Consider the following 10,791-nt stretch of genomic DNA (forward strand, 5'->3'; position numbering starts at 1 on the left):
CCTTCATCTGCTCTGTGCTGCCTGTAAGGCAGCTCCCACACCTGGCCTTTTGTTGGTGCCTGGTCCATGGTGTCTAATGCTGTACTTTAGAACAGGTAGCTCAAGAGTAAGTTCTCTTCTTGCAGAATAAAGTGTTCCCCTGCTCAGGTAGTCTTGGGGTGGTGCTCTCACCTACAAGCAGTGTCACTGAAGATAGAGAGACATCAGTTGAGGCACACTTGCAAAGCTCACTGGGGTCCAAAATCAGACAGAAAGTGTCTAGCTCGGTGTAGGACATTGCAGTAGATCACACGAAGTAATTAGTACTGTAGGTGTCTCTTAGAAGTGTTACTTTCATTTTTTAAATGCTTCTGACGTCATGGAACAAGTGTTTTGCTGCTAAATGGTTCTGTGTAGGAAAAAAGTCAATTTCAGGCACACTCACAGAGGCTTCTATGCAAAAGTATTATTAGGTAGTTCCTGGCACTACTGAGGGTTTAGTGTCACACTGTAGTCATGGGGAGGGAGAGCTTGGAGGAGAGCTGCATTGTGCATCCTGTGAGGAAAGTGGATTACATAAAATCGTCAGGGAAACGCTAGTTAGAGATTTCTATTGTGTGGGAAGCAGAGTGGTGCTTTTCACAGAACACACGCCTGTCTTGGAGAGCTGAAAGGTACCAACACTTGAAATAACACGCTGGGGAGAAGGTCTCTGTGTGGTTCCTTAGGTTACATAAGCAGTACATGCACATGAGCCTTCTGCCCCAAAATTCAAGGCTGCTGTGAAGCTCTCCCAGCAGAGCTGGCTCTGCAGGATTGCTAAGGACACGAGACATGCTAACACAGGTGCTGTGAAGTATTTTGTTAACAGATCCCAGCCATTCCACTACTGAGAGCCTGTGAGTAGCTCTTGATCAACACTGTGGCTGAACACACCAATATTTTTTATTAGGGGAAGAGCAATGTTCTCCTACCTGTGTAATTTCCCCTCACTGTTTGCCCCTAAAAATCCAGCAGAATTAGATCATCAAACAGAGGTAATGTCCTTACTGAACTAAAAAAGCCCTTATATTAGTCAGGTCTTCTCCAAGTGCAACTTTATTTTAAGCTTCTTGCTTAGAGAAAAGGTCATTGCAGTAGACAGCAGCAACTGAACCATGCTTACTGATGACAACTGTCAGCTCAGCTGGCATCCTGGAGTATCCCTGCTGGATTTAATCTGGACAAGAGAAGGAGTCAAGGCAGGGCTGCTCCTCATGAAAAGCTGTAATTACCCCTGGTAATCGGATGACTGAAATTATATGGCTGGGGGTGGGTATGATCTGCAGAGGATTTGTTGCTCTGAAAAGATGAAATCTCATTCTGAAGTAGAGGAACAGTCACGTCACCCCACTCTGCATCGGTAGCAGCACAGGCCAGGGTGTATTTTAGGCTTGTTGCCATCATCAGTGTGCAGAAAATATTTCACCTGATATCCTGTTTAGATCAGATCCAAGCAGGAATGTTTTTTTTCCCATCAGTCTCCTGAGCTAGAAGGGAAATGCGCAGAGAGCAAAGGAGGGCTGTGCTTTGACTGCCGTATCCTTCACATGGGTCAGCATCTTCATTTCGCCCCTTTTTCCACAGTGAAGACAGTTCTTCTGTCTCCTCCTGTACTCCATGGGCACACAAAGCCTTTTGTCCAGCCCTAGTCCTCTGGTCTGAAGGTGCTTTCTCTTCTTTCTTCTCTGCCTGGGCTCCCCAGTCCTCCCAAGGCTCCATCTTTGGATAGTACAGATCTCCTGTGTAACACAGCAGAGGTGACTTCTCAAGTGCATTGTCACTCACAATTCAAGCAAAGGTTTGAATTGTGTTTTTCATGGTAAGTTAACTCCTTCAGGAGTCCTGTGGTTAATAACAGTTCACACAGCTCTGAGTATGCTGAGTCCCTGGGCCTACTATCTACCTCGGTTAAACTTCACTGCTTTTTTCATGCAGTATTTGGCTGCTGTGTGAAGGCCAAAAAGAGGCTTTTCCGAATACCAGACTACTGTTTGACTGTGTTTTGCTGCTGTGGCTTTTGTTTCAGGGAATTCTGGGATATTATGCTTGTTTTAACCTAAGTGTATTTGCATCTCTAGTGCTGCCTCTTCTTTTCAGGTCCTGTGGTGGATGTTGCCATGGCCCTATGTAGGGTTTCCCACTAGAGATCCACAAGTTTCCCAAACCAGCAAGCTGCCGCAGAAATTCCTGGCAGCACATGTTAGAGCTGAGAATGAAAGTTCTCAGTGCAGATCATGAGAGATAACTAATCATCACTGAAGTATTTTTGTCTAAGGAGGGGCTTGTTCTGAGAGCTCTGTTTTTCTCTCTTTAACTTTTGTGTAGCAAGGAGCGTGCGGCTGGTGCTGGTTCAGGGGCAGCAGCCGGCCTTGCAGGGGGACACCATCGGGAAGCATGGACTACCAAGGGACCATCATACGAGGACTTGTATACCCAGAATGTCGTCATCAGCATGGAGGACCAGGAGGATCTGAACCGGTCTGCAAGCGAAGGAAAGCCAGCCAGAGAGAGACCCATTTGGCTGCGGGAGAGCACGGTGCAGGGGGCTTATGACCCTGATGAAATCAAAGATGGTAAGAAATTCACAGAGCAGAAGTACTGCTGGGCTTATACAAGGCCTTTACAGTGCTGTCAAAACCATCTTCGGGTGTTTGTGTACAGCTGCTGCTGCCAACACTGGAGTGTCTGCTCCCCTCTGCTGTGCAAAGCACCTGTGTGTAGGCAGATGTAAAAATTCCTTAGATCCAGGATTGAAATCTAGGTCAGTAAAGCTGAGCTGTCCATGAAATTTTGTGGGGGCTTCTAAAATGTTAATTAACTGTTATGTCTTCCACCTTGAGAGCTTATTGCTTCTAGATGAAGGTCTTTCAGTTTCATCTAGAAAACTGTCTCCCTAATAGGTCACTGCTAAAAAATAACATTTATTAATGTTCAGTGACCCTGAAGCGTACTAAATCTACCAGCACTGTTTATATGCTCCCAGCCTTCTTGATAATTGTTTCTCAAAACTTGTTATGTATGAAGAATACTCAGAAATACAGCTTCTGGAAGTACAGTAGGAAGGTCTGTCACCATGACAGGTGAGTCTTTATTCCCTTCTGTTTGTTTCTCATTATCTCTGCTTTTATTTTCATTCATCTTGGGGTCAGGTTATCCACAGACAAATGGTCAAAATCTTATAAACATTAGTGGAAACATTCTGCTTTGGTATGTGTGCTGTTCAAGATTCCATGCCAAAATTAGGAATGGAGACCTTTTATGATTTTTACAAGAGTGATGCAATAGAGTAATTTTAGGATTATGGACTGATACTGTTGATGCCCTAGGAAGAAAATAAGGCAAAAGGGAGTCATATGGGTGAGTATGTGACCCTGGAACTCGTGCCATGTTCAGGAGAGGAGTGGAGTACAGAAGTGAAGAAAATAGATGTGATGTAATGGTCACGAGATACCTAAAGAACTTGTTCACATGTAATGCCTTTCAAGTGTATTATGGATCCCAAAACATTTTTCAAATAGATTAAACAAAGTGAGATGATTGAACAACCCGCGCCTGCAGTCTGTAGCAGATGTTGTTACTCACCAGCCATGGTGAGTTCTCACCCCATTTTTCTGCTAGACATTGAATTCACCTGTAGTTTTAAATCAACTCCTTGAGACAGCTTTTGATGTACACAGCATAAATGTTTCTCAACAAGTCACTGAGGGACATGGAGATGGATTATCTCCTTACAGGATGGTGGCATCACTGCTTAACCTCCTCAGCTACTGGAGATCAAAGAGGGAGCTTGTGAAAATAGCCTGAAGTTGCTTCTGCAACACATAAACAGGAAGGACAGAAACTTGGGACCATTGACAGAAAAGATTCACTGCTTGGATCTGGCAGAAACAGTTCTTGCAAGCAGAGACAGCCCCTCTGAGCCACAAAGTCAGCCTTTGTGGAGCTAGCTCTGGCTGTTGTCGTTTCACAGCTCTCAGTGTGATGAACTGTGATGTTATTTCACAGAGATGCTCTCCTACAGCCTCTTCTGCTCCACAGTCACAAGCAGTGAGCTGAGCACACGACTGCCAACATGATGCCTTTATTCTTTCTTTCTTTCAGGAATTTGGCAGTGCTCTAGTATTAGTAGTTGTAGCCATCACCCATTACTACAACTTTATTTACAATAAAAACAGAATTCTGGTGAAATTAGGTATAGTTCTTTGGGCCTTTGTTTTACCACAGGAAAGGAGTGACCACAAACTGCCCTGGAACTTATTTCCTTCACATTATTTTTTAATCTCTAGTTGGAAAATGTAACCAGCACTGGAGAGGGAAAAGACTTGGGAGCTGCCTGCCTGAACGTGGTGCTGAAACCATGAGGGTCTGTGTCTTGGAGGAGTGGGCAAGTGGCTGCCTGAATGAAGGCAGAATGCCAGCACCTCAGCTCCAGCAGTTGTTCATAGGCAGCATCTTTTGGTTTAAGACAGAAAGTTTGCCACAGGGAGCCTGTCCTACTTTTTAGGCCTTATTTTTTTTTCTCTATATTTAATTTTTTGTTCTGTTTTTTGTTTTGTGGTGTTTTTTAGATTTAGTTTGTTTCTTTTTTTCCAATACTCCCTGTAGTTCTTTTGGTGCTAGGTGGACTCACAGCCCTCTCACCAAAGGTAGGATTAAGAGAGGTTTTCTGTGGGATGCTACTTTTTGAGCAGAATTTTGCCTTTAGAATCCATGAACTGCAGACATTCTGCCTACCAGAGCCATATTGAGCCCTCCCAGCTGTTGTTCAGCCAAGTTTTCTGAAAGAGGAGCACAGGCAGGTGTGTCAGCTGGGACACTGCAGTCCTCTTCAAATTAGAGGTGCAGGTAGGGACTGTCTGGGCTGTGTTTCACTTGGAGAGCAGGCACTGGTTAGTGCTGTGCTGCACAGCTGGGCTGCAGGCTGTCAGCTGCATCTGCTCCGTGCCATCACCAGCTTCCTGTAAGGAGCTTTTCCCCTTTCTGCCTGGTATAGGTGCACTCTGAGCTCACCAGGCATGGCTGCTCTAAATGTTGTTTCATAACTCATGATTTCCACATATTCTTTGTCTGCCTGCCTGGATCAGTTTCTTCTCTGTGTTAATCCTTACAGGCAGGGAGCTCAGCCAGATAGGGCCTGGGCTTGGGGTCTGTATTTTAAGGACTGCTTTGCTTTCTGCTCCACTGTAGAGCCTGAGTTTGACACCTCCCTAGGGAAGTCTTTTCCAGGTGCCTGCCTATCGTGCATTTGTTGTTTTCACTTGCAATGTGCTCCTAGTCAAGGCTTCCAGCTGGGAGCCACAGTGACTCCTAGGAAATGTCAGTATTTGCTCTGCCATTATGAGACATAACTGTCTCTGTCTTTGAAGGGAGAGGAGGAGTTGGCACAGGGAAAGGGTGTGACTGTCAACTGAGCTCAGTGGCAGTAATTAATGAAGGTTAAGAAAGCTTTCAGGGCCATCACACCGATGTCTGTGAGGAAATGCTCATTCCCTCGTGTCCCTTTGCAGGAGGCCGGGATCTGGATGCGTTCCAGGAGCGTGAGGAGAGCCGGGCAGCCCTGGATGACAATGAGGAGGTGATGCGTGCCCTGCTCATCCACGAGAAGAAGACACCTTCCGCTTCCACCGTCACCGTCAGCGGTGCCGCTCCTCTCTCCGGCGGCAACGCGAGTGACTCCGAGAGCGAGACGAGCGAGTCGGAGGAGGAGTCCCCTCCCCGCCCTGCCGCCACGGCCACCGCAACATACGGGCTGGAGGAGGAGGAGGAGGACGAAGAGTTTGAGGTGGTGGCAGAAGACCCCACTGTCACAGTGGCTGGGCGCCCGCATTCTTACAGCCAAGTGAGCCAGCGTCCCGAGCTGGTGGCCCAGATGACGCCGGAGGAAAAAGAGGTTTACATAGCCATGGGGCAGCGCATGTTCGAGGACATGTTCGATTAACTGTCCCTGCCGGGGCATTTTTTAAAAGGTGACTTTTTAAGGCAGAAACTCTTTAGCAGAACAGAAGACTGGAGCGCATCTTCCCTCCCCTGTGCACAGGCAGGGTCACTGCAGCTCAGCACTGCTAATCTCAGGCATCCTGCTCGCCAGAGCGGGGGAGCAGCAGAGCTGCATGTGCCAAAACACATAGGGGAGGACGAGTCTCAGAAGTGAGGATGCTTGCACGGTAAAAATCTGCTTCAGGGTGCCCTGCACAGGCACTGCTTTAACCTTCTCCAAGGCCCTAGCAGCTCTTTCTCCCGATGGCTTTAAGTTGATTTTTGTTGCAGATCCCAGTGAAGTCCTCATCCCTGCTCTCAGGGGACATAAAAACTCCATAGTCTGAGCAGGGCACTCTGCAGAGGAGGGCATATGTAACATACAGCTGCCTGTGCTCAGCGAGAGGAGAGAGGGAAGTGTTTGTCTGCTGATGGCAGGCTTGGACAGGGCTTGTAGCTGACTCTCTGCCAGCAGCCACTGGCTACCAGAGTGGCTCTTTCTAAGCAGGCCTGTAGGCAGCAACCTTTTCTTGCTCCCATTCGCTACCTACTGGGACTCAGCATCTCAAGGTCAGGTGTAACTTGAAACAGGCAGAGCGAAAGCCTTGGCAAGCACATGCAGTCAGTCACTTCTTGCCAGTGTAACAAATGCCCTCCACGGATCTGAGCTGCCAGTGCTCTGACTTGCCAGGAGAAACCTTCATTTTCCAATATTGCTGCCTGTTGTTTCTGCCTAGCCCTGTCCATGAAGACATGCAGACAGTTCACAGTGGGCAGAGCTGCTGTCAGGCAGTGCCAGAGAAGTAGCATAACTAAGTTTTATTTGCAGTCTCACCAGGGATATATGATTTTAAAAGGAATTATACAATTTTGAATTCTGCTTGGCACACTCTTTTACCACAGAAAGACATTTATCAGTGCCTATAGAGCAATATAATGTTTTTAATGTTTTTCTCTTTCAATTGAAAATGTTGCTTTTTTAAAATTGTTGTGTTTTCCTACACAGTACTACAATAAAACAAAATTATAAAAGATTTCTGTGTTCCAGAGAGTAGGGGCAGCATTATGTGCTGTTCCACTTATATGGGCGGTACAAATTTGCTGCTCACTGAGACTGTAAATCTGTTTTATACTAACTATGGTTTCTATGTTCTGCTAACCTTGTAATGCCTCCTTTGTGGTTTGATTTTCAGCTTCTCAATACTCTGAATCCCCTCTTTTTTAAATAGTGTTTTGAATTTTCTTTTAAGTCATTTTAAAGAGGAATAAATAAACAGAAACTTCTCCCCTTTGTCATGTTTCAGTTTATCTTCTGCCTAGTTGGGAATATTGTTTGCTTATCATTTTGATTTACTGGATTCAAGGAAAAAAAAACCAATTTGAGGTCTCCTTTGAGAGGACCATTTGAAATCCCACTGCACATTGTTTCTCCTTAGCAGAGGTTCATTGAATGCCTCCTGGAACCTCCTGCACTTCCAGGATGGATGTTTCATTACATCAGTGCTATGTAAAAAACAGAAGCTGCTTTTGATCAGCACTTCCATTTCTTTCCTCCTTCTTCAGGGGAAGTGTAGGCTGATGGTAGAGGGCTTGCAGATATCGTGCTGCTGGTTAAAATGGTGTTCTTGTGTAGACAGGCTTCCAAGATCTTGTATCAAGCTTCTAGATATCAAGTCAAGCTGATCAGTCAGATTCAGTGATCAACTAGCAGAAAAAAACGTGCTGTACCCTTTCTGTCTAGATTTAATCTGGCTGAATTCAGTATTATCACTGGAGAAAAGCAGGTAGATTTACAAGGAGCCAAAAGCAGAAACTCAGAACTAATCCTGAATACAGAAAACTGCTCATGCTCTGAACTCACCAGGGCCATATACTGAGTTTTCAGTTTGCAAAATCAAGCTATAGGTTTAGTAAAGATGAAGTGAAGAAATACCCAGCATAAAAATCTATAAAGTAGTGGTTTTCTTAATAAACACATTTAATTGTGGTTTGTGCAGCGGTTGAAGTTTTTGTCATTCAGCAAGGCACGTCCTGTACATGGGGAAATCGGAGTGGTGGTTGTGGGGTTTGTCTTCCATCTCTCATCCACCACGTGCAGCCCTCGGGAGGACTGGAAAGGTCAAAGGTGCATGAGCAGATGCCATCATTGTTTCCTGCCCTCTCCAACAGTTCCTGGCATTAGAAAGGATGGCTGCTCTGCTCTGTTCCACCAGATCAGGCTCCTGAAGAACAACCGTACACTGCTGTTTCCCTGTGATGCCAAGCCTGGCTTGAATGAACAGAGCACACAGTTGATAGTGCCCTCTTTCTCTTCCTGCAGTGGAACAGAGCTCTGCAGGCATGGCAGGAGGGAAAAACCGCCTCTGCCAGCAAAGCCAGGCACTGCCAGCACGTTGGTGCTAATGCAAGAGATAAAGCCATCAATTCTGAGGGAGGCCCAACCATTTCCCCTGCCTGCTGGACCACATGTGCTGCATTAATGCTAACCCAATAACACTGTCAAGCCTTCCTGGGTGGATGTTCTGTCTAACTCCATTCAAACCAGTTTCTGCATCTGCTTCTGGCCTAAAGTGCATTTTATCTGATGAGTGATACCTGAGAGTTCAAGAAGCATTTGGACAACACTGCCAGGCATATGGTGTGAGTCTTGGGGGTGTGTGTCCTGTGCAGGGCCAGGAGCCGGACTTGGTTGATGCTTCTGGGTCCCTTCCAACTCCGAGTATTCTATGGTTCTGTGGACGTACATGAGGGCAGGGCACTGGAGCTCTCTCCAGAAAGAGAACTGCGTTTCTCAGGCTGCTCGTGCTCCTCTTCCCAATGGTCAGAGGTGCCTCTCCCAGCTGGATGAGAGCTGCTTCTGTTCCTGCTACCACTGCAGGTCAAGAAAACTGCAGTGGAGTTATGTGCTCCCTGGCACAGTGCAGAGCAGGCCAGAGCAGATGAGCTAAGTTGTTGAAGGAGGGAATGTGCACTGTAAACCCTGAAGACCAGAAGCATTACAGTCTTTTCTGCTAAGCTTCCAAAAATTGGCTTCCTCCATCCAACTCTTCCTGAGCTGCTGCCTCCTTCAGACTTGGATTAAACAGACTCGCTCTGTGAGAGTCAAGGGATTTGAAGATCCCCTGGAGGAATCCTAGAGGGCAGAAAAATAACATCACCTCCTTCCTGAGACATCTGAGGAGCTGTGCCTCAGTGATGCCTGCAGCGCCAGGACATGCTGTGAAGTTTAAGAGGGCCTGGCACGGGAAGCAGCCTGCTGTGCTTGGGTCTCTGTCTCCCACTGAGCCTCCCTGGGAGGAGAGAGAAAATTGTCTCAGGAATCAAATGCAAGACAAAGCCTTCATGGAAACGGAAAGGTTATGATGAGGTGGAAGGACATGTCAGCAGCAGGGCGAGCCAGCGGGCTGTCCAGGGGTGGGCTGTGGGGGCAAAGCAGCAGCAGCCCTGTTCCTCTGGTGTGTGTCAGAATAAACAAGGGAGGCTTTGGGACCTGTCCTTTGGAGCAGGGACATGTCACACAGTGCTCCAGGTTATTGCTCTGGACTGTCCAGACCTGGTACTGCTTTATCCCACTGGAAGCCTAGGGCTAGGTTACCATGCCCCAGGCTTGTTCACAGGAGGCTTGGGAATATTGATCTAAGTGTGGACAGCCAAGGATCCCTAAGCATCACAATATGCTCCAGTTTCAAGTGTATTGACTGTGAGACAAGTCTCCTCCAGCAGCAGAGGAGCTGGGGCTGAAGAGTAGCTTTTCTCTGCTGAGCTGCTTCCAGAATAATGATCAATATTTACAAAGTCCAGGGAGATCATCACTCGTACAGCCTTGATAGGAGGTGTAGCCAGATGCTTGAATCTGGTTAAGATGTGAATCCACAGAGTCATGGAGAGGCCACTGCTAAAAGGAGTGGCAGCCCAAAGCGTGGGGAGCAATGTCTGAATGCTGATGCTCCTGGAAAGCTGCCTGCCTGCCTGCCTGCCTGCCTGCCTGCCTGCTAGCAAGCAGAGAGCAGAGCACCAGCAGCACCAGACTGTTTGGGACTATAGTCCTGTCCCTGTGGCAGAGCTCTTTTATCTCTCTTTCATAGATATCTAGGGAAGTCTGGGCTTTTTCCTGTTTGGGATACCTAAATGAGCTGCCAGAAAGCAGTTTCTTGTTTACCAGCATTTAGATTGAGAGAGAGAGAGAGAGAGAGAGAGAGAGAGAATTAATCTAATTTATATTCAAACAAAAATCAGACTTTGGAAGCACCTGGTATCTCATTAAAAAACATTAAGGACAGTGAGTATTAGTGCAACCATCCTGAAGCAGCAGTCAGTCTCTGAAGAAGATGCTTTCAATAGAATAGGTATTTTTGTTTAAAATATGTTTGTGACCTAAATATAATTTAATTTCCATGCCTTTGAACGGCGTGATGCTAATGAAGCAGGCAGAGATGGCAGAGAGGAGGCTGAGGCAGCCGCATGGGCAGCGGCTCCACTGCAGTGCGTTAGAGCCCCTGCGTGCGCTCGGCCCCGGCTGTCACAGCCACCCTGCTGGCCAGGCAGCAGGAGGAAACCTTGGGCTGCTCAGCCAGAGAAACGGGCAGGGATCCAGCCAGGAAATGAAGGCTGATCAAGTGCTGTTCCACGAGCATTAATGTCTGTGTACAAAAAAAGGTGCATCTGGCAAGGAGGAAAAATCACATTTCATATAGATGTGATTAAAGCCCTGACATACTGCTTGTGCCTATTTTTCACCTGGAATCTGTATTGCCAGCCTCTGCCATCCCATTTCTTGCTGGGAGAAGGAGGGTG

General features: G+C 46.9%; 1 protein-coding gene across 2 annotated transcripts in view; it reads left to right on the plus strand.

Moving 5' to 3' along the window:
- The window catches only part of GTF2E1 (general transcription factor IIE subunit 1), a 50,235-nt gene extending 42,954 nt beyond the window's left edge, over nucleotides 1-7,281 (plus strand). For both annotated transcript variants that reach the window (XM_059838093.1, XM_059838094.1), the window contains exons 4-5: nucleotides 2,347-2,594; nucleotides 5,529-7,281. In XM_059838093.1, the coding sequence (XP_059694076.1) occupies nucleotides 2,347-2,594; nucleotides 5,529-5,959 (679 nt within the window). In that variant the 3' untranslated portion in view covers nucleotides 5,960-7,281. The remainder of the gene's footprint in view (nucleotides 1-2,346; nucleotides 2,595-5,528) is intronic.
- Nucleotides 7,282-10,791: the final 3,510 nt, after the last annotated feature.

This window comes from Haemorhous mexicanus, chromosome 2 (assembly GCF_027477595.1).
Source record: "Haemorhous mexicanus isolate bHaeMex1 chromosome 2, bHaeMex1.pri, whole genome shotgun sequence".
NCBI classification, from domain to species: domain Eukaryota; kingdom Metazoa; phylum Chordata; class Aves; order Passeriformes; family Fringillidae; genus Haemorhous; species Haemorhous mexicanus.